This window comes from Pseudophryne corroboree, chromosome 1, assembly GCF_028390025.1.
Source record: "Pseudophryne corroboree isolate aPseCor3 chromosome 1, aPseCor3.hap2, whole genome shotgun sequence".
NCBI lineage: Eukaryota > Metazoa > Chordata > Amphibia > Anura > Myobatrachidae > Pseudophryne > Pseudophryne corroboree.
The window spans coordinates 247,224,031-247,246,131 of NC_086444.1; the positions used below are offsets into that span (position 1 = coordinate 247,224,031).

Consider the following 22,101-nt stretch of genomic DNA (forward strand, 5'->3'; position numbering starts at 1 on the left):
GACGCGCCCCCACCGCTCCTGGCTCCGCCTGTGGAGCCCCAGCGTCATGCGGTGGACTTAGTGGAAGCCGGGGAGGACTTTTGTTCCTGGGAACTAGCTGCATGGTGCAGCTTCTTTCCTCTACCCCTGCCTCTGGCAAGAAAGGATGCACCTCTGACCTTCTTGCTTCTCTGAGAACGAAAGGACTGCAGTTGATAATACGGTGCTTTCTTAGGCTGTGAGGAAACCTGAGGCAAGAAAGTCGACTTTCCAGCTGTCGCTGTGGACACGAGGCCCGAGAGGCCGTCCCCAAACAATTCCTCACCCTTATAAGGCAAAACCTCCATGTGTTTTTTAGAATCGGCATCCCCTGTCCATTGCCGAGTCCATATGACCCTCCTGGCAGAAATGGACATTGCATTAATTCTAGAGCCCAGCAGGCAAATGTCCCTCTGGGCATCCCGCATATATAAGACGGCGTCCTTTATATGGCCCAGGGTTAGCAAGACAGTATACCTGTCCAGGGCATCTATGTCCTCTGACAGAGTATCTGTCCATGCTGCTACAGCGCTACACATCCAGGCTGAAGCAATAGCTGGTCTCAGTAGAGTACCAGAGTGTGTATACACTGACTTCAAGATAGCTTCCTGCTTCCTATCCGCAGGATCCTTTAGGGCGGCCGTATCCTGAGACGGCAGGGCCACCTTCTTAGATAAGCGTGTCAGCGCCTTGTCTACCCTAGGGGAGGATTCCCAACGTAACCTGTCCGTTGGCGGGAAAGGGTACGCCAGCAGTAATTTTTTGGAAATCACCACTTTATCATCAGGGGAACTCCACGCTTCTTCACATAACTCATTTAATACATGTGACGGGGGAAAAGTCACTGCCTGCTTTTTCTCCCCAAACATATACACCCTCTTGTCAGGGACAGGGTTAACCTCTGAAATGTGCAATACATCTTTCATTGCAATAATCATGTAGCGGATGGCCTTGGTCATCTTAGGCTGTAATTGTGCCTCATCATCGTCGACACTGGAGTCGGACTCCGTGTCGGCATCTGTGTCAACCATCTGAGATAGTGGGCGTTTATGAGACCCTGATGGCCTCTGAGTCGCCTGGGCAGGCCCGGGTTGAGACCCCGGCTGTCCCAAGGCTGCAGCGTCAAACCTTTTATGCAAGGAGCTTACATTATCATTTAAGACCTTCCACATATCCATCCAATCAGGTGTCGGCCCCGACACCACATTTATCCGCACTTGCTCCGCCTCCACGTAACCCTCCTCATCAAACATGTCGACACAGCCGTACCGACACACAGCACACACACAGGGAATGCTCTGACTGAGGACAGGACCCCACAAAGGCCTTTGGGGAGACAGAGAGAGAGTATGCCAGCACACACCACAGCGCTATATAACCCAGGGATATTCACTATAATAAGTGATTACCCAATAGCTGCCGATTTTATGTCTTTTGCGCCTAAATTTATGTGCCCCCCCTCTTTTTTACCCTTCTTGTACCTGGATACTGCAGGGGAGAGCCTGGGGAGCGTCCTTCCAGCGGAGCTGTGAAGAGAAAATGGCGCTGGTGTGCTGTGGAAGAAGGCCCCGCCCCCTCAGCGGCGGGCTTCTGTGTGAAAAAAATGGCGGGGTTTTTTACATATATACAGTGCCTGACTGTATATATGTATGTTATGCCAAAAAGGTACTTCAATTGCTGCCCAGGGCGCCCCCCTCCCCCCCCCCCAGCGCCCTGCACCCTACAGTGACCGGAGTGTGAAAGTGTGCTGGGAGCAATGGCGCACAGCTGCGGTGCTGTGCGCTACTTTAAATGAAGACAGGAGTCTTCAGCCGCCGTTTTCGCTGTCTTCAAGCTTCTGTTCTTCTGGCTCTGCGAGGGGGACGGCGGCGCGGCTCCGGGAACGGACGATCGAGGACAGATGCCTGTGTTCGAACCCTCTGGAGCAATGGTGTCCAGTAGCCTAAGAAGCGCAACCTAGCTGTAGACAGGTAGGTTTGCTTCTCTCCCCTCAGTCCCTCGTAGCAGTGAGTCTGTTGCCAGCAGAAGCTCACTGAAAATAAAAAACCTAACAAGTACTTTCTTTTACTAGCAGGCTCAGGAGAGCCCACTAGGAGCACCCAGCTCTGGCCGGGCACAGATTCTAACTGAGGTCTGGAGGAGGGGCATAGAGGGAGGAGCCAGTGCACACCAGATGGTACCTAATCTTTCTTTAGAGTGCCCAGTCTTCTGCGGAGCCCGTCTATTCCCATGGTCCTTACGGAGTCCCCAGCATCCACTAGGACGTTAGAGAAATAATAATAATATTATGTAATGTTTGTATAGTGCACCAGCACACTCTCTCCGTGTGTATCACTACAGGTCTCAGCTGGTAGCACCTGCATTACAGGCAGTTAGGGTGTGCAGTCTAGGGCCCCCTTTCCCTAGAGTCTCAGTCACAATATAATGTAACTAGAATTAATCAAAAGACTGCGCTCATTAATTTGATATGCAACATTTGTATATCCGTGGGTATATATAAAATATTCACTTTAGGATGGCAAATAGGCTTCAAACAAATATTGCATATTAAAGAAATAAAAAAATGGCTCCTGGTTTTTTGTAACACAGATTATCATTATTACCATTTGTTTATATGGCACCATAAGTTTTCCACAGCACCTAACAAAGTGCATAAACAAATAAGAAAAACGAGGGTTAGGTGCTATTGTAGAAGTATGGAGTAGAAGGAAGGAAAAGGCACACAAGTAAAGGGGACCCTGCTCGTGAGAGCTTACATTCTAAAGGGGAAGGGCAGACAGACAGGGGTGACAGAGATGGGGTAGAAGTGAGCCATGTAGCAGAGGGTTAGGATGAGAGATGGCTGGGTCTGATGAATAAGTGGGACTTGAGAGCCCGTTTGAAGTTTTATAGACAGATGGGGAGTCTGATGGGGAAAGGTAGAGAATTCCAGAGGTAGGGAGCACCATAGCCAAAATCTTGGAGGCAGGAATGGGAGTAAGTAATTAGTGTGCAGGAGGAGCAGTATGCATCTGTGGAGTGTAGAGGGCAGATGGGAGTGTAAAGGGAGATAAAGTAAGATATGTAAATGGGAGAGAAATGGGTGAGGGCTTTGTAAGAGAGTGAGAAGATTGAGGGGTATATTCAATTAAGGTCGAAACTGCCGTCTTGTCGAAACTGTTAAGTTCCTTTAACTTACAGGGAAATGCTATACCATACAATACACTGGTTCAGTCAGCTGCGACTGCTGAATGCAGATAATATCCCTACAACGTGAATGCACGTTGCGTATACACGCCGACACGCTATGCGCACTATACAGCGACACGCGTGGCGGGATACACCTCTATACCCAAACAAGAATGGAATGCGACACCAGTTGTATATGTTATGTTGTGGTCCAACGCTGCAACAAATATTTACAAAAAAGGTGATATACACAGAAATACAACAATATCACAAGAGAAGAGCTCCAACCAATAGTACATACGTTTGTTCGCCTGCGCCTCCCGGATCCGGTCCTCGGTCAGTCTTAGCAAGATGACCTTCAGAGAATAGACTGAGGCCGGCCAGGAGGCCTTGCTTTTATATAGTACAAAACACAATACAAAGGAAACTGTAAGCTCTTCTTCCATAGGTCAAGGGGCAGGTCATTTACAGTATATGAGGGGTCATAGGTTGGTTTGACTAGGTGGGCGATGCTTGGTCCAGGTGTACTTGCAGATGTCCTCCACTGGGTTCCCGCCAAATATCACGACTACACGAATTACAGTAAGTTATGAATATTGTATTCCTGCGCATATGTATGCGCAGGAGCATGCTATAATCCGCAAACTACGATCGGAATGTAGCCCTTGAAATACTGTACATCTGGATACCAAATACTATGTCCAACCTAATTCTGTCTCCTCACATCCTGTAAAGCTGGGTATCTCTATTGCTCTATTTCCTAAGTAAATGTAACTTGCTGGTGTTTTGTGTGTAAACTATGTGTAAATTATGCACTATGTGGATAAAATATCAGATATGTCTTTGTGGTTTTTCTATGTGAATGCGTATGCTACCGTATTTACTCATACCACGCGCTAATACGCAGGGCTGCGCGAGCCAATGTACGTAGGGTGCAGGTACGCGCACACACGGCAGAACACGTGCACGCACAGACGCCACTCTGTGTGGTGTTTGCACGTGTTGGATGTGGGTATAATATTTTCGACTTCGACAAAAAGTTGTCAGTTTTCGACTTTCAGGTCGGAAGGGGTTCCGACCTATTCAGTCCCCAGCATTTTTATTCGACAAGTCGGGGAATTCGACTTGTCGAATAGTGCGTGAATTGGCGGTATAGCTGCCGATTCACATGCTTCTGAGGGAAACGGGACCAAATTCGACAGGTTTTGGCCCCGTTTTCGACCATCTCAGTTCGACTTAAAAAAAAGTCGAACTGAGATGAGGGACCTGAGAGGAGGAGAGGGGGGAGAGCCGTGGGCAGAAGGGGGAGAGCAGCGGGGAGACGGGGGACAGCAGCGCTGCAGCACAGTGCTGCAGGAGGATGTGTCATAGTCGTCGCTTACGGCAGCGTCCACCCGGCTCCAGCAAGTGAGGGCCCGCTTGCTGGACCCTGCCGTGAGGTCTGGTAGCTGTGCCACATCCTCCTGCAGCGCTGCTGTCCCCCGTCTGCTCGGTCCCTCATCTCAATTTGACTTTTTTAATGTCAAATTGAGATGGGCATTGAATAGCCCTTGTCGGATCAATTCCGACAAATGCATGTCGGAATGGATCCAACCACAATCAAATGTACCCCATAATTGGATTCAGCAGGGGAAGGGGGGCCAGTGTAGGACTTGCAAGAGACGGGAGGCGGACATAGGGCCTAATTCAGAGTTGATCGCAGCAGTAAATTTGTTAGCAGTTGGGCAAAACCATGTGCACTGCAGATATAACATGTGCCGAGAGTGTTAGATTTGGGTGGGGTGTGTTCAAACGGAAATCTAAATTGCAGTGTAAAACTCTGAATTACCCCCATAGTACCTTTAGAGAGGAAGATGAGCTAGGCAGCAGCATTCAGGAAAGATTGGAATGAAGAGAAGCTAGATGCATAAATAACATACTATAGTAAAGGTACATAAAGATGCAAATCTATGTGAACAGGTGACCAAAATAAATGCCTTAGGTGGAATTAACGCAAGTGAATGATAATTTATATAGTACTTTTCTCCAAAGCACTTTACATTATCAGAAAAAAAAAAAAAAAAACATATTACACAGAAGGCAGACATCTTGAGCACACTACAATAGTAACAGTGGGTGAATAAAATGTGTAGAAGATAAATAAATATTAAGAGCGTGCCAGGTATTTTATTTATGTGAATTCCGACAATGAATAGTCTATCTCTGTGTAATAGAGTGGCTAAAAGCATGCCATAACATAAATGAAACTACAATTATGGACTACAAGTGTAGCAATAATATACCTAGAGCACTCTAACATTTATTATTGCTGTGAAGCTGGACTCCTCTTGTCTGAGCAGTTAGGGATTCTAGTACCTACCAGGGACGTGCAGTTAGGGGAGGCAGTGCCTCCCTGTCATTAAAGATTAAAATAATACAAAGAAGATACTTATGACACATATTCTGTGTCATAAGTATCTGCTTTATATTAATCTAATCACATTCCCTGTTTAAATGAGTTTGGGAGGCACAGATCGTGGTGCCTCCCGTTGTCAATGGGGAAAGCTATGGGAGCGGGGGGCGGAGCCTAGCCATGGGCAGGTAAAGCCCATTGAAAATATATGGGAAAGCGGCACCATTAGAGGTGCCGCTTTCATACAGGGACGTGCTTTCAACCTATGAAAGCACGCCCCTGTCAGTGAGGACACAGTGATTGGCCAGCGGATCCGTCACTGGATCCGCTGTCAATCATTGTGTGGGCAACGGTGGCGGGGTAGGTTCGGGCAACGGGATGTGGCGGTGGTGCGGGCAGCGGGTTGTGGCGGTGGTGCGGGCGGCGAGTTGCGGCGGTGGAAGTTTACCTGTATCCTGCAGAGATTGCCAGCGGAGCGGTACCAGTTTCAAAAATGACGCCTCAGCGTAATTTTTTAAATTCAAGATGGCCACAGCGAGCCAATCACGGCTCGCCGCGTCATCGCCCTGCCCCCTCCGGCTGACTTATATAAGTCAGCGCGAGGCAGCGGCGCGTCAGTCCGACGGCGGAGGAGGAGCTGTGAAGAGCTCCTGAAGAAAGAAGACTGCGGAAGTCCTGGATGGGCGGCGGCGGCTATGCAAAAGAGCATAGCAGCCGCCGCCCACCAGGTGAAGACTCCGGAAGCCCTGGGGATGGCAGCGGCCATGCAAAAGAGCTTAAAGGCTGCCGCCTCCCAGGTGAAGGCGTCAGAAGCCCTGGGAAGGTGGCGCCCCCCCAGGTGAAGACGCTGGAAGCCCTGGGAAGGTGGCGCCCCCCAAGGTGAAGATGCCGGAAACCCTGGGAAGGCGGCGGCCATGCAAAAGAGCTTAAAGGCCGCCGCCCCCAGGTGAAGACCCAGTCTAATAAAACTTTTTTTTTTTTTTTTTTACAGTTTGGTGTTTTATTTTAATATTTTCTTTACAGGCGGACTACAGGTGCCAGCAGGCCCTTTATGTCAGGGCATACTGGCACTTGTGGTTCTCCAAGTGCCAGAATGCTTGGACAGGCTTGCTGGGACCTGTAGGCCACCTGTAAAGAATAATATTAACATACAATAAACCCTGCACCCACTGCCACCAGGGGTGCGGGGCATAGCACTGGGCTATCAGCCCAGTACTGGTTGTTGTTCGGGAGGGAGGACCCCATTTTTATTTTTTGGGGTCCCCACTTTCCGAGGAATTCCAGCCCTGGGCTGACTGGCTTGGGGGGCTGATTAATGTTATGGCAGGGGGACCCCACACTGAGTGTCTCCCCTGCTATGGCATTACCCCCCCCCCCCCCCCCCCTGGTGCTGGTTTTAGCGATGTGTGGGGGACTACACTTGTTTTTTGTTTGGTTGTTGTTGTTTTTTTGGGGGGGTTCCCCTTCTGGGGGGTGTTAGCTGCCAGTGCCTCCCCAGCCAGTGTCCTCACAGCACGTCACTGGTACCTACTATACATATTTAACGTGTAGAAGATTGTTCACACGTACCAGGTGAGACTGCATTTTGGGTGCACTTCTAGGTTCGGTGGGTGAGGTGAGCAATAAGTGGAGATGCGATTACACTTTGGGGAGACAATGTATAACATACAATATATGAACTACAGGACATACACAGAATTGTGGATTGTTAATTCTAAATTAATTACCATGCAAGGCAGTTGTCTAGGGGCAGAGCCGGCCATAGGCATAGGCAAACTAGGCAATTGCCTAGGGCATTTGATATGCCTAGGGGCATCAGCAGCTTCTGCTGATTAAAATGATATGCGGCATGCCTATATTCTGTGTGTAGCATTTCATATGCAGATACAGCCACAATCTCACACAGTATATAGGCATGCTGCATATCATTTTAATCAGCAGAAGCTGCTTGTGCATCCTAGCCACATAGCAATGCAAATAAGTTTAATTTTCATTAAAAAAGGTGCCTGACGTTAGCATTGATGAAAGATTTGTGAGGACACATCTGTATCCAAGCAGAGGTAGAGGTCACAGTGGCAGGGTGAGTGCTGTGTGCATGTGAGTGGGTTGGTTGTGCAGTAGTGTACGGAATATGTGTAAGGAGCATTATGTGTCTCATGTAAAAATGCATTAATAATGTACAACATATGTGTAAGGGGCACTGTGTGTGTCATAATGTGTATAAGGGCATTAATAATGTGCGGCAAATGTGTAACAGGGTACTACTGTATATGTGTCATTATGTGTAGGGGCACTAATAATGTGCAGCAAATGTGTAGGGGGCACTATGTGTGTCATTATGTGTACAAGGGCATTAATAATGTGCGGCATATGTGTAAGGGACATTACGTGTAAAAGGGCATTAATAAAGGTTGTCCTAATGTGTAAGGTGCATTATGTTTATAAGGACATTAATAATGTGTCTCATATGTGTAAGGGGCATTACTGTGTGGTATTATGTGTATAAGGTGCTCTACTATGTGGCGTTGCGTATAGAAATGGCACTACTGTGTCGTCTAATGTGAATAAAGAGCAATAAGGTATGGTGTAATATGGATAAGGAGCAATTCAGTGTGATGTAATGTGAATAAGGGGCTCTATTGTGAGGAGTAACGTTTATAAGTTATAGTGATCCTACTGTGGGATGTAATATGAATTATGGACACTATCGCATGATCAAATGTGAATAAAGTTGCAGTACTGTGTGGCGTAATTGGAATTGGGGTTACTATTGTGTGGCCATGCCCCTTGCCAGCAAAAAAAACACCCCTTTTTGGGCTGTGCGCCAAATGTGCAAACCGTTCCTATTTAAAATATAGGGGGTACAAACCCCAAACTAAGGACTGCTATGGATGAGGGGTGATGGTGCTGGGTAAGAGGTGCAAGGTCAGAGGCGGAACCAGCGGTGGTGCTAGGGGGCACCAGCCAAAATCTTGCCTAGGGCATCATATTGGCTAGGGCCAGCTCTGTCTAGGGGTGCAATACAGAGATTACAATGAGTTGTGATATTTTATAAGCTGGATATATTAATAACTACAAGACCAGTTACTATTACATCAATGTGAACACAGGGCTAATTGAATCAGCTATCCCATGTAAAGCATTTCTATAATCACAAGCAAGGATGCAGGTTTGCCATACTGCCAAAAGACAAGAATACATATAAAATGTACTGTATAGTACATTACAAAATAAAAATCTGAGAGCAAGTCCAGTAATAAATGTGCAAAATACATCTGATCATGAAAAACTACAGACACAAACACAATGGGCGGTATTCAAATGATATCTCACGCCCAATCTCCTTTCTAAAGTGATCCCCGTTATCGCGCATATTGCATCCATAGTAATCAGGTTTAGCTGCGGAAAGGGTTAGGGCACCTCGTTACCCCAGGAGTAGCGAGCTGAAAATGATTATACCACTCCTGTCAACAGGAATAGAATGAGTGTGAAAGGGGGTGAAAAGAAAAGAATTGAATACCACCCAATGACTGATCCACTGTAAAAAAATAAATAAAAAAAAAGTGCAATTACAGCTTTCCTGTATGCCTAGCAATTGTGCTGTGCTTTTACCCACCTTTCAATCATCATACACTGTACTGATGTGATGCACGACATCTAACAACTACTTATTATCAAATAATGGTCTCACCTGCAACGTGAACACAAGACCCTCCGGGATATGCTGTTCTCCACAGGAAGGGCAGATAGACCCCGAAATGCTCCTTCCTCATCTGATAAAGCTCCACTAGCCTCATCTGTGCTGTACGAGTCCCTGAAAGCATCTTCCCTTGTCATAGGAACCTTGCTTGGCTGTTCCACTAACTGTTCCTGGTATTCTGGATCCTGGATGGAAACAAGCAAGTGAGAGCTGCCATGTGCATCGTGAATCAAAGAGTCACAATGGGGAGGAGCTGGATCTTGAAGAACAGTTTCACATTCATTGGATACACTGCCTTGTGCTGCATCTGATGCCATCATTTAGACACTGAAGTTAAACAGCCTGCTTCCTGCAAGGAGGAATTAGAAAATATCATTAGTCACTTTACAAATAGATGTAGGTTTATTTTTACATGGAGCTTGAAGATTACCTGAATAAGTACCAATCAAGTAGCACTGGGTAAAAAATTATATTTCATTAATGCTCTGTATGGTGATAGTCCATAAATCTGTAATTACTTGATTACAAAGAGCAAAACATCAGCACTGATTTCTACATGTGCCCCTAGACTTCTGCAGAGCAGCGCAGGTTTTAATGATCGAGACTGAGCTCTTTGCAGACGTACAGGCATTTGCAGTCAGATAGGAAAAGTTGGGCATTTTTAGCAAATTATAGAGCAGACATCAATCTGTGGGCAAAGCAGGGAGGACATTTCATGTTGTACATTGATATTATTGAAATAAGATAAATGTCTGGAGAGGGTGGGATTCTTTGGGTTATTTTTCAGCATATAGTTGGCCACACAGCCATTTCAACTCTGCACTCAGAGCTGGAGGTCTTTGGGTCTCAACCTATAGTTTTATTGGGATCCCATTTGCACCATGGCACAGAAGCACTCACCAAACACTGTTATAAAGAGCTACGCACAATATAACCACACGTAATAAAGACAATCCCAATGTCCTCTCATAATTCCTTTTAAATCTAAATAAGTAGTGAATGCGTGCTCTGAGAGTGGAAGTTAGATGTGCGTCTTTAAATGCATAGGCAGATAATCCAGGTGGAGGAAGGTTTAGAGGTGTTGCGCTTAATCACAAGCTAAGGAGGGTAGCAACGGTGATAAACAGTAAGAGGAATCCACACTCCCTCTAGTTATATATAGACAAAAAGAATGGGTGTTACACTGCGCTATTTTCCTTGCTCTATGAGGCAAAATAATATAATGAGTGCTTCTATGTAGAAAAAAGTATTGTATGCATTAAAAGTATACACATAAAAAGAAAAGATTTAATATACAATAAAAGTGTAAAATCGGAATTATCCGTATAAGGATGTGTATCAAGACAAGCCTAATACCAGTATACTCCAAATATGACAATACACACATAAAACTAATGTTTTATGTGTGTAATAACCCCTTTTATACCAACCAGCTTATAACCAGCATATAACACGGGTTATTGCACGTGAACGCGCATAGCCCGTGTTGCTGGCTGGTGTAAAAGGGTCTAGTTGGAATAATCCGGGTCGAGTGACCTGGTATTCCAACTCGGGTAGCTTGCAGGTTTGAACACGGGCTTAACCTGGCAAACTGTGCTGTGTAAACAGAAGCCGGGTCGACGCGCCCCGACTCCCGTTCACAGTGTATGGAAGGGCAGCGCTGGGAGATCATGTGATCTCCCAGCGCCGACCCCACCACTTCACCACCGTCACCAACCCAGCAATATGCCAGGGTCGGTGATTGCAGCAGGAAAGGGGGCTGACGCGGGTCACAGCCGGGTAGCACCCATGTCAGGCTCCCGGCTGCGAACCGCGTTTCTAGGTGTAAAAGGGGTATAAATTATATTCTCTGCATACAAATTGAGATTTTTGATCATGGACAACTGAATATGTACCCTGTAAATAGGACAATATCTTCATATTAGTCATTATCTACATATGCTATAAATGCCATTATCTAGGAATATGGTTATCATACAAAGTCCAAAACTGAGGGCCTTATTCAGGATTGGTAGCAAACCAAAAATGCAAGCAACTGGCCAAAACCATGTTCCTCTGCAGGTGGGGCAGATGTAACATGTGCAGAGACAGTTAGATTTGGGTGGGATGTGTTCAAACTGAAATCTAAATTGCAGTGTAGAAATAAAGCAGCCAGTATTTACCCTGCACAGAAACAATATAACCCACTAAACCCCTAGCTTTTGCTTGCTTTTTTGGTTTGCTAACAAACCTGAATAACCCCCTAAACCAACAGCTTTAACGGCAATACTGATATCCACCAGTATTGCTCATTACACTAGAAGGCAGATATATTAACCTGGAGAAGGGATAAAGAAGTGATAAAGCAGTGATAAGTGCAAGGTGATAACGCACCAGCCAGTCAGCTCCTAACTTGCGCTTATCACTGTTTTATCACTTCTCCAGGTTAATACATCTGCCCCTATTATATCTTAAGAGTACCTGAAACGTGTACTGTATTTATTAGAGTTAATGCACAAACATCTGTGGAAAAAAAAAAAAAAAAAGAGTCAGAAGGGCAGCTCCCGAAACGAATAATGCTGGTGTAGAATAGCAAATCTGAGGGATGGCATTGATCGGTACATGCAGGTATGTGTCCTGAATGTCCAGGGAAGCCATAAAATCCCCAGGTTCCAATGCCAGGACAATGGAACGGAGGGATTCCATGTGAAACATGGGCACTAGGACAGGTCGAGAGCCTTGAGGTTGAATGTGTATAAAAAAGCCATTTGGTTTGCGCACCAGGAATAGTGTGGCATAAAACCCTGTCCGTCATTGAAGTGACAGAACTGGCATTATAACCCATGACTTTAGAAGGGCATGAACAGCCTGTTGCAGAGCCAAAGCACTGAGAGGATCAGCTGGAGGCAACGTACAATAAAAGTGCTGCGGAGGACATCTCTGAAAGGTGAGAATGTATTTGTGTTAGACCACTTCCTTCACCCAGGTGACTGTGGTAGTCTGACACCAGGCCTCTGCAAAGTGAACAAATCAGCCTCCCACTCCCACCCGTTCTTTCAAGCAGAGGGTTTGTCATCCGGTCCTGAAGTCGTACATCTGGTAGCCCAAGATTGCTTTGTTCTTGACTTTCCCTTATGGTCGATTGGGAAAAGCCTGCCCTTTGGCTTTTCCCTGCGGCCAAAAAGACCTAAAGGATGATGCCCCATTTTAGCCCAATTCAGGCATTCAGCCAGATATATCCATTTTACAGCCATTTTAGAGGCGTTTCCGAACCAATCCCCCCCCCCCCCCCCCCCCCCCAGGTATACCATCTTACAAGCGCCCCTGCGCTAGTATATACACTGCTCAAAAAAATAAAGGGAACACTTAAACAACACAATGTAACTCCAAGTCAATCACACTTCTGTGAAATCAAACTGTCCACTTAGGAAGCAACACTGATTGACAATCAATTTCACATGCTGGTGTGCAAATGGAATAGACAACAGGTGGAAATTATAGGCAATTAGCAAGACACCCCCAATAAAGGAGTTGTTCTGCAGGTGGTGACCACAGACCACTTTTCAGCTCCTATGCTTTCTGGCTGATGTTTTGGTCACTTTTGAAAGCTGGCAGTGCTTTCACTCTAGTGGTAGCATGAGACGGAGTCTACAACCCACACAAGTGGCTCAGGTAGTGCAGCTCATCCAGGATGGCACATCAATGCGAGCTGTGGCAAGAAGGTTTGCTGTGTCTGTCAGCGTAGTGTCCAGAGCATGGAGGCGTTACCAGGAGACAGGCCAGTACATCAGGAGACGTGGAGGAGGCCGTAGGAGGGCAACAACCCAGCAGAAGGACCGCTACCTCCGCCTTTGTGCAAGGAGGAACAGGAGGAGCACTGCCAGAGCCCTGCAAAATGACCTCCAGCAAGCCACAAATGTGCATGTGTCTACTCAAACGATCAGAAACAGACTCCATGAGGGTGGTATGAGGGCCCGACGTCCACAGGCGAGGGTTGTGCTTACAGTCCAACACCATGCAGAACGTTTGGCATTTGCCAGAGAACACCAAGATTGGCAAAATCGCCACTGGCGCCCTGTGCTCTTCACAGATAAAAGCAGGTTCTCACTGAGCACATGTGACAGACGTGACAGAGTCTGGAGACGCCAAGGAGAACGTTCTGCTGCCTGCAACATCCTCCAGCATGACCGGTTTACAGTGGGTCAGTAATGGTGTGGGGTGGCATTTTTTGGGGGGCCGCACAGCCCTCCATGTGCTCGCTAGAGGTAGCCTGACTGCCATTAGGTACAGAGATGAGATCCTCAGACCCCTTGTGAGACCATATGCTGGTGCGGTTGGCCCTGGGTTCCTCCTAATGCAAGAAAATGCTAGACGTCATGTGGCTGGAGTGTGTCAGCAGTTCCTGCAAGACGAAGGCATTGATGCTATGGACTGGCCCGCCCGTTCCCCAGACCTGAATCCAATTGAGCACATCTGGGACATCATGTCTCGCTCCATCCACCAACGCCACGTTGCCCCAGAGACTGTCCAGGAGTTGGCGGATGCTTTAGTCCAGGTCTGGGAGGAGATCCCTCAGGAGACCATCCGCCACCTCATCAGGAGCATGCCCAGGCGTTGTAGGGAGGTCATCCAGGCAAGTGGAGGCCACACACACTACTGAGCCTCATTTTGACTTGTTTTAAGGACATTACATCAAAGTTGGATCAGCCTGTAGTGTGTTTTTCCACTTTAATTTTGAGGGTGACTCCAAATCCAGACCTCCATGGGTTAATAAATTTGATTTCCATTGATAATTTGTGTGTGATTTTGTTGTCAGCACATTCAACTATGTAAAGAACAAAGTATTCAATAAGAATATTTCATTCATTCAGATCTAGGATGTGTTATTTTAGTGTTCCCTTTATTTTTTTGAGCAGTGGATATGTCCTGGTGGTCTAGCGGAAGACGCGAGCGGCCCGGTTTCCACAATCAGCACATCCAGAGCATCTCCAGCTCTGGAGGCCTTGAACCGCTACTTCCCCTGTTGTCCGGCTGCCGGCCTGGGCACATAAAAGCGATAGCTAGCATATGCTTTACCGGTGCCCGCTGAAACACTGGACATTGTGATGGAGTTGCAGCACCGTTGTCCATCGGCCATCAGACGCAGTCAGCTCTGGTACATAAAACAAGCTTGAGGATGCAACAGCAGTCTCCTGTAAAAAAGGTGCATCCAGCTGCTGCCGACACCAAAACAAAACGGTTTGATGTTTGGTGCCCGGTTCGTTCCAAACCACATAAAAAGAAAATAACTTTCTCTGCATTCATTTCCCAACAACTGGATGCACCGATTTGAGTTTTAAGGATGGATTGAAAGTACAGATGGTGTAATGGTTAGCATTACTGCCTAACAGCACTGAGGTTATGGGTTCGATTCCCACAATGGCCCTAACTGTGTGTAGTTTGTATATTCTCCCTGTACTGGCGTGGGTTTCCTCCCACAATCCAAAATATACTGGTAGGTTAATTGGCTCCCAACAAAATTAACCCTAGCGTGTATGTGTGTACATGTGATAGGGAATATAGATTGTAAGCTCCACTGGGGCAGGCTGATGTGAATGAGCAAATATTCTCTGTAAAGCGCTGCGGAATATGTGTGCGCTATATAAAAATAACTGGTAATAAATAAAGAACCTGTACACACAGCTGTGTTTTGCAATAAAGAGTAACATACTAGAACCCTAACATATAAACATTTCTGAGAAATTAAAATCTATATAAAAATACAAGGTTATGATATAATCTACATATACAACAGTAAATCACATGGTGCTGTGTCGGGCATAGAGACCTGCACTCATTCTTTATGGCATCAAGTTAATTCAGGTAAAAATAAGATTTTACTTACCGATAAATCTATTTCTCGTAGTCCGTAGTGGATGCTGGGGACTCCGTCAGGACCATGGGGATTAGCGGCTCCGCAGGAGACAGGGCACAAAAATAAAGCTTTAGGATCAGGTGGTGTGCACTGGCTCCTCCCCCTATGACCCTCCTCCAAGCCTCAGTTAGGATACTGTGCCCGGACGAGCGTACACAATAAGGAAGGATTTTGAATCCCGGGTAAGACTCATACCAGCCACACCAATCACACCGTACAACTTGTGATCTGAACCCAGTTAACAGTATGACAACGTAGGAGCCTCTGAACAGACGGCTCACAACAAGAACAACCCGATTTTTTTGTAACAATAACTATGTACAAGTATTGCAGACAATCCGCACTTGGGATGGGCGCCCAGCATCCACTACGGACTACGAGAAATAGATTTATCGGTAAGTAAAATCTTATTTTCTCTAACGTCCTAGTGGATGCTGGGGACTCCGTCAGGACCATGGGGATTATACCAAAGCTCCCAAACGGGCGGGAGAGTGCGGATGACTCTGCAGCACCGAATGAGAGAATTCCAGGTCCTCTTTAGCCAGGGTATCAAATTTGTAGAATTTTACAAACGTGTTCTCCCCCGACCACGTAGCTGCTCGGCAGAGTTGTAATGCCGAGACCCCTCGGGCAGCCGCCCAGGATGAGCCCACCTTCCTTGTGGAATGGGCCTTGACAGATTTAGGCTGTGGCAGGCCTGCCACAGAATGTGCAAGTTGAATTGTGCTACAAATCCAACGAGCAATCGTCTGCTTAGAAGCAGGAGCACCCAGCTTGTTGGGTGCATACAGTATAAACAGCGAGTCAGATTTTCTGACTCCAGCCGTCCTTGAAATATATATTTTCAATGCCCTGACAACGTCCAGCAACTTGGAATCCTCCAAATCGCTAGTAGCCGCAGGCACCACAATAGGCTGGTTCAGGTGAAACGCTGACACCACCTTAGGCAGAAAATGAGGACGCGTCCGCAGTTCTGCCCTGTCCGAATGGAAAATCAGATATGGGCTTTTATACGATAAAGCCGCCAATTCTGACACTCTCCTGGCTGAAGCCAGGGCCAGTAGCATGGTTACTTTCCATGTAAGATATTTCAAATCCGCCGATTTGAGTGGCTCAAACCAATGGGATTTGAGAAAATCCAAAACTACATTAAGGTCCCACGGAGCCACTGGGGGCACAACCGGGGGCTGTATATGTAGTACTCCTTTTACAAAAGTCTGGACTTCAGGAACTGAAGCCAATTCTTTCTGGAAGAAAATCGACAGGGCCGAAATTTGAACCTTAATGGACCCCAACTTGAGGCCCATAAACAATCCTGTTTGCAGGAAATGTAGGAATCGACCCAATTGAAATTCCTCCGTGGGGGCCTTCCTGGCCTCGCACCACGCAACATATTTTCTCCAAATGCGGTGATAATGTTGTGCAGTCACCTCCTTCCTGGCTTTAACCAGTGTAGGGATGACCTCTTCCGGAATGCCTTTTTCTCTTAGAATTCGGCGTTCAACCGCCACGCCGTCAAACGCAGCCGCGGTAAGTCTTGGAATAGACACGGTCCCTGCTGAATCAGGTCCCGTCTTAGAGGTAGAGGCCACGGATTTTCCGTGAGCATCTCCTGAAGTTCCGGGTACCAAGTTCTTCTTGGCCAATCCGGAGCCACGAGTATCGTTCTTACTCCCCTTTGCCGTATAATTCTCAGTACTTTGTGTATGAGAGGCAGAGGAGGAAACACATACACTGACTGGAACACCCACGGTGTTACCAGAGCGTCCACAGCTATTGCCTGAGGGTCTCTTGACCTGGCGCAATACCTGTTCAGTTTTTTGTTGAGGCGAGACGCCATCATATCCACCTTTGGTTTTTCCCAATGGTTCACAATCATGTGGAAGACTTCTGGATGAAGTCCCCACTCTCCAGGGTGTAGATCGTGTCTGCTGGGGAAGTCTGCTTCCCAGTAGTCCACTCCCGGAATGAACACTGCTGACAGTGCTATCACATGATCTTCCGCCCAGCGAAGAATCCTTGCAGCTTCTGCCATTGCTCTCCTGCTTCTTGTGCCGCCCTGTCTGTTTACGTGGGCGACTGCCGTGATGTTGTCCGACTGGATCAACACCGGCTGACCCTGAAGCAGGGGTTTTGCCAGGCTTAGAGCATTGTAAATCGCTCTTAGCTCCAGTATATTTATGTGAAGAGACATCTCCAGGCTTGACCATACTCCCTGGAAGTTTCTTCCCTGTGTGACCGCTCCCCAGCCTCTCAGACTGGCATCCGTGGTCACCAGGACCCAGTCCTGTATGCCGAATCTGCGGCCTTCTAACAGATGAGCACTATGTAACCACCACAGAAGAGACACCCTTGTCCGTGGCGATAAGGTTATCCGCTGATGCATCTGCAGATGCGATCCGGACCATTTGTCCAGCAGATCCCACTGAAAAGTTCGTGCGTGGAATCTGCCGAATGGGATTGCTTCGTAAGAAGCCACCATCTTTCCCAGGACTCTTGTGCATTGATGCACAGACACTTTTCCTGGTTTTAGGAGGTTCCTGACAAGTTCGGATAACTCCTTGGCTTTCTCCTCCGGAAGAAACACCTTTTTCTGAACCGTGTCCAGAATCATTCCCAGGAACAGCAGACGTGTTGTCGGGGTCAACTGAGATTTTGGGAAATTCAGAATCCACCCGTGTTGTTGCAGCACTACTTGGGTTAGTGCTACTCCGTCCTCCAGCTGTTCTCTGGACCTTGCCCTTATCAGGAGATCGTCCAAGTAAGGGATAATTAATACGCCTCTTCTTCGCAGAAGAATCATCATTTCGGCCATTACCTTGGTAAAGACCCGAGGTGCCGTGGACAATCCAAACGGCAGCGTCTGAAACTGATAATGACAGTTTTGCACCACGAACCTGAGGTACCCTTGATGTGAAGGGCAAATTGGGACATGCAGGTAAGCATCTTTTATGTCCAGGGACACCATAAAGTCCCCTTCTTCCAGATTCGCTATCACTGCTCTGAGTGATTCCATCTTGAACTTGAATTTTTGTATGTACAGGTTCAAAGATTTCAGATTTAGAATAGGTCTTACCGAGCCGTCCGGCTTCGGTACCACAAATAGCGTGGAGTAATACCCCTTTCCCTGTTGTAGGAGGGGTACCTTGACTATCACCTGCTGAGAAAACAGCTTGTGAATGGCTTCCAATACCGTCGCCCTGTCTGAGGGAGACGTTGGCAAAGCAGACTTTAGGAACCGGCGAGGGGGAGACTTCTCGAATTCCAACCTGTAACCCTGAGATACTACCTGCAGGATCCAGGGGTCCACCTGTGAGCAAGCCCACTGCGCGCTGAAATTCTTGAGTCGACCCCCCACCGCTCCTGAGTCCGCTTGTAAAGCCCCAGCGTCATGCTGAGGGCTTTGCAGAACCCGCGGAGGGCTTCTGTTCCTGGGAAGGAGCTGCTTGCTGCCCTCTCTTACCCTTTCCTCTGCCTCGGGGCAGATATGACTGTCCTTTTGCCCGCTTGTTCTTATAGGACCGAAAGGACTGCGGCTGAAAAGACGGTGTCTTTTTCTGTTGGGAGGGGGTCTGAGGTAAAAAGGTGGATTTCCCGGCAGTTGCCGTGGCCACCAAATCCGATAGACCGACGCCAAATAATTCCTCCCCTTTATACGGCAATACTTCCATATGCCGTTTGGAATCCGCATCACCTGACCACTGTCGTGTCCATAAACTTCTTCTGGCAGATATGGACATCGCACTTACTCTCGATGCCAGAGTGCAAATATCCCTCTGAGCATCTCGCATATAAAGAAAAGCATCCTTTAATTGCTCTAAAGTCTGTAAAATACTGTCCCTATCCAGGGTATCAATATTTTCAGTCAGGGAATCCGACCAGACCACTCCAGCACTGCACATCCAGGCTGAAGCGATGGCTGGTCGTAGTATAACACCAGTATGTGTGTATATACTTTTTAGAGTAGTTTCCAGCCTCCTATCAGCTGGATCCTTGAGGGCGGCCGTATCAGGAGACGGTAACGCCACTTGTTTTGATAAGCGTGTGAGCGCCTTATCCACCTTAGGGGGTGTTTCCCAGCGCGCCCTAACCTCTGGCGGGAAAGGGTATAATGCCAATAACTTTTTAGAAATTAGCCCTTTTCTATCTGGGTTAACCCACGCTTCATCACATACATCATTCAATTCCTCTGATTCAGGAAAAACTACAGGTAGTTTTTTCACCCCCCACATAATACCCCTTTTTGTGGTACTTGTAGTATCAGAGATATGCAATGTCTCCTTCATTGCCGTGATCATATAACGTGTGGCCCTACTGGAAAATACGTTTGTTTCTTCACCGTCGACACTAGATTCAGTGTCCGTGTCTGGGTCTGTATCGACCGACTGAGGTAAAGGGCGTTTTACAGCCCCTGACGGTGTCTGAGACGCCTGGGCAGGTACCAACTGGTTTGACGGCCGTCTCATGTCGTCAACTGATTTTTGTAATGTGCTGACATTATCACGTAATTCCATAAACAAAGCCATCCATTCCGGTGTCGACTCCCTATGGGGTGACATCACCATTACCGGCAATTGCTCCGCCTCCACACCAACATCGTCCTCATACATGTCGACACACACGTACCGACACACAGCAGACACACCGGGAATGCTCTATTGAAGACAGGACCCCACTAGCCCTTTGGGGAGACAGAGGGAGAGTTTGCCAGCACACACCCAAGCGCTATAATATATATGGGAACAACCCTATATAAGTGTTGTATCCTTATAGCAGCTTAAATATATTAATATCGCCAAAAAAAGTGCCCCCCCTCTCTGTTTTACCCTGTTTCTGTAGTGCAGTGCAGGGGAGAGTCCTGGGAGCCTTCCTCACAGCGGAGCTGAGCAGGAAAATGGCGCTGTGTGCTGAGGAGAATAAGCCCCGCCCCCTATTTCGGCGGGCTCTTCTCCGGAATCTGTGAGATCTGGCAGGGGTTAAATACATCCATATAGCCTCAAAGGGCTATATGTGATGTATTTTTAGCCATAAAAAGGTATAATACATTGCTGCCCAGGGTGCCCCCCCCAACGCCCTGCACCCTCCGTGACCGCTGTGTGAAGTGTGCTGACAACAATGGCGCACAGCTGCAGTGCTGTGCGCTACCTCAGGAAGACTGAAAAGTCTTCTGCCGCCTGCTTCTGGACCTCTTCCATCTTCGGCATCTGCAAGGGGGGTCGGCGGCGCGGCTCCGGGACGAACCCCAGGGTGAGACCTGTGTTCCGACTCCCTCTGGAGCTAATGGTGTCCAGTAGCCTAAGAAGCCAATCCATCCTGCACGCAGGTGAGTTCACTTCTCTCCCCTAAGTCCCTCGATGCAGTGAGCCTGTTGCCAGCAGGACTCACTGAAAATAAAAAACCTAAAAAACTTTTTCTAAGCAACTCTTTAGGAGAGCCACCTAGATTGCACCCTGCTCGGACGGGCACAAAAACCTAACTGAGGCTTGGAGGAGGGTCATAGGGGGAGGAGCCAGTGCACACCACCTGATCCTAAAGCTTTATTTTTGTGCCCTGTCTCCTGCGGAGCCGCTAATCCCCATGGTCCTGACGGAGTCCCCAGCATCCACTAGGACGTTAGAGAAAATGTAATAGGATATAGGAAATCCCTATCCGCACAAAAGGTATCACTCAAGAAACCAGTTGAATTAGCACGCCTGATGCTGGCATTTGTAGTTCTTCAAATGCTAGAGTGCCACAGGGATGCTTTACTTTCTATAAAGTATAACCAATCCTGTTAAATATGAATCTCTCTCTCTTCCCATCACAATCATACCACTACACAATACAGTATTACAGTTAGCAGGAGCCCAGCACAAGGTACCACTGTAAACGCGACTATAACCTGACTGGGAAGCTGGGAGCACAGCACCTGTGGTAAGAGGCCATGCTGGGGAGTCTGGCGGTGATGAGGGGTATAACATTTTGGTCTCACTGTACATGCACCTACTATAATAACCATTATACAGACAGACAGTAGTGAGCTGCCCCTGCACACACTCACATAGGCTGCTGTATACTGAGGTAAACGCACACTCCGCATACTGCACAGTCCTGTCCCTCCTCTCTCCCACTACAAGCTCTGCCAGTGCCAGGCTCGTTCGTGCGTTCCAGGCTTCCGGTCATGTGACCTCGTCAGCTACAGGAAGGCAGCGGGGACAAATTTCCTCAAAATGACTTAAATCAGGTCAAATCCGATATTTATTGGCTCCGTTTTCTTCCGTTAATTAACTCGGCGCCGGCGGGCATACCTTTCCATCAAACTGACACTTCTCTGTGACCTACTGTACGTAACTGTTTCTCAGTTGAGCAGAAGCCTTCAGCAGATTTTCACACTTGTCTACGATGAGGATATCGCAGTTGGGATGAAAAAGTATTACAAGATAGCGCACTGGAACAGAGTGTTAGATTTGAAGATAATAGCATATATTTGCATGTGTAAAGGCACAAGTTGGCTCCAAACCCACAATGGGGTCAATTCAATTCACCGACAGTTGAATAGCGCCGGTAATTAGCTCCCAGCGCTATTCAATACAGCGCCTGTCAGGAATTCTTCTCTCACCCCCGGGGGATGAGAGAGGAAATCCGGCAAAAGTGCTGCTGTGCGGCCGGCGCGATGCTGATTCTGTCGGGAATCAGCATCGCGGCGGGGAGTTAAGTCGGAGAATGCCCGTTCTCCCGACAAATCAACCTGTTAAGTCCGGGAGAACGGGTATTAGCCAATTTAACTTGAGCTGAATTGAATAGCGCCGGGAGCTAATTCCCGGCGCTATTCAACTGTCGGTGAATTGAATCGACCCCAATGTCTTATATAAGTGTATATATATATTTTATATATAGATATATATATACACACACACTACCGTTCAAAAGTTTGGGGTCACCCAGACAATT

The 22,101-nt window shown here is 47.4% G+C and overlaps 1 protein-coding gene across 2 annotated transcripts in view; it reads right to left on the reverse strand.

Moving 5' to 3' along the window:
- DTWD2 (DTW domain containing 2) overlaps positions 1-21,359 on the reverse strand; it is a 686,623-nt gene extending 665,264 nt beyond the window's left edge. Inside the window, exons 1-2 of one of the 2 annotated variants that reach the window (XM_063964177.1) lie at positions 21,212-21,359; positions 9,270-9,627 (exon numbers count right to left, since the gene is read on the reverse strand). In XM_063964177.1, coding sequence (XP_063820247.1) covers positions 9,270-9,598 — 329 coding nt within the window. In that variant the 5' untranslated portion in view covers positions 9,599-9,627; positions 21,212-21,359. Of the gene's footprint in view, positions 1-9,269; positions 9,628-21,079; positions 21,166-21,211 lie in introns of those variants that run through there. The other variant, XM_063964178.1, reaches the window with a different exon arrangement.
- Between the last annotated feature and the right edge of the window lie 742 nt (positions 21,360-22,101).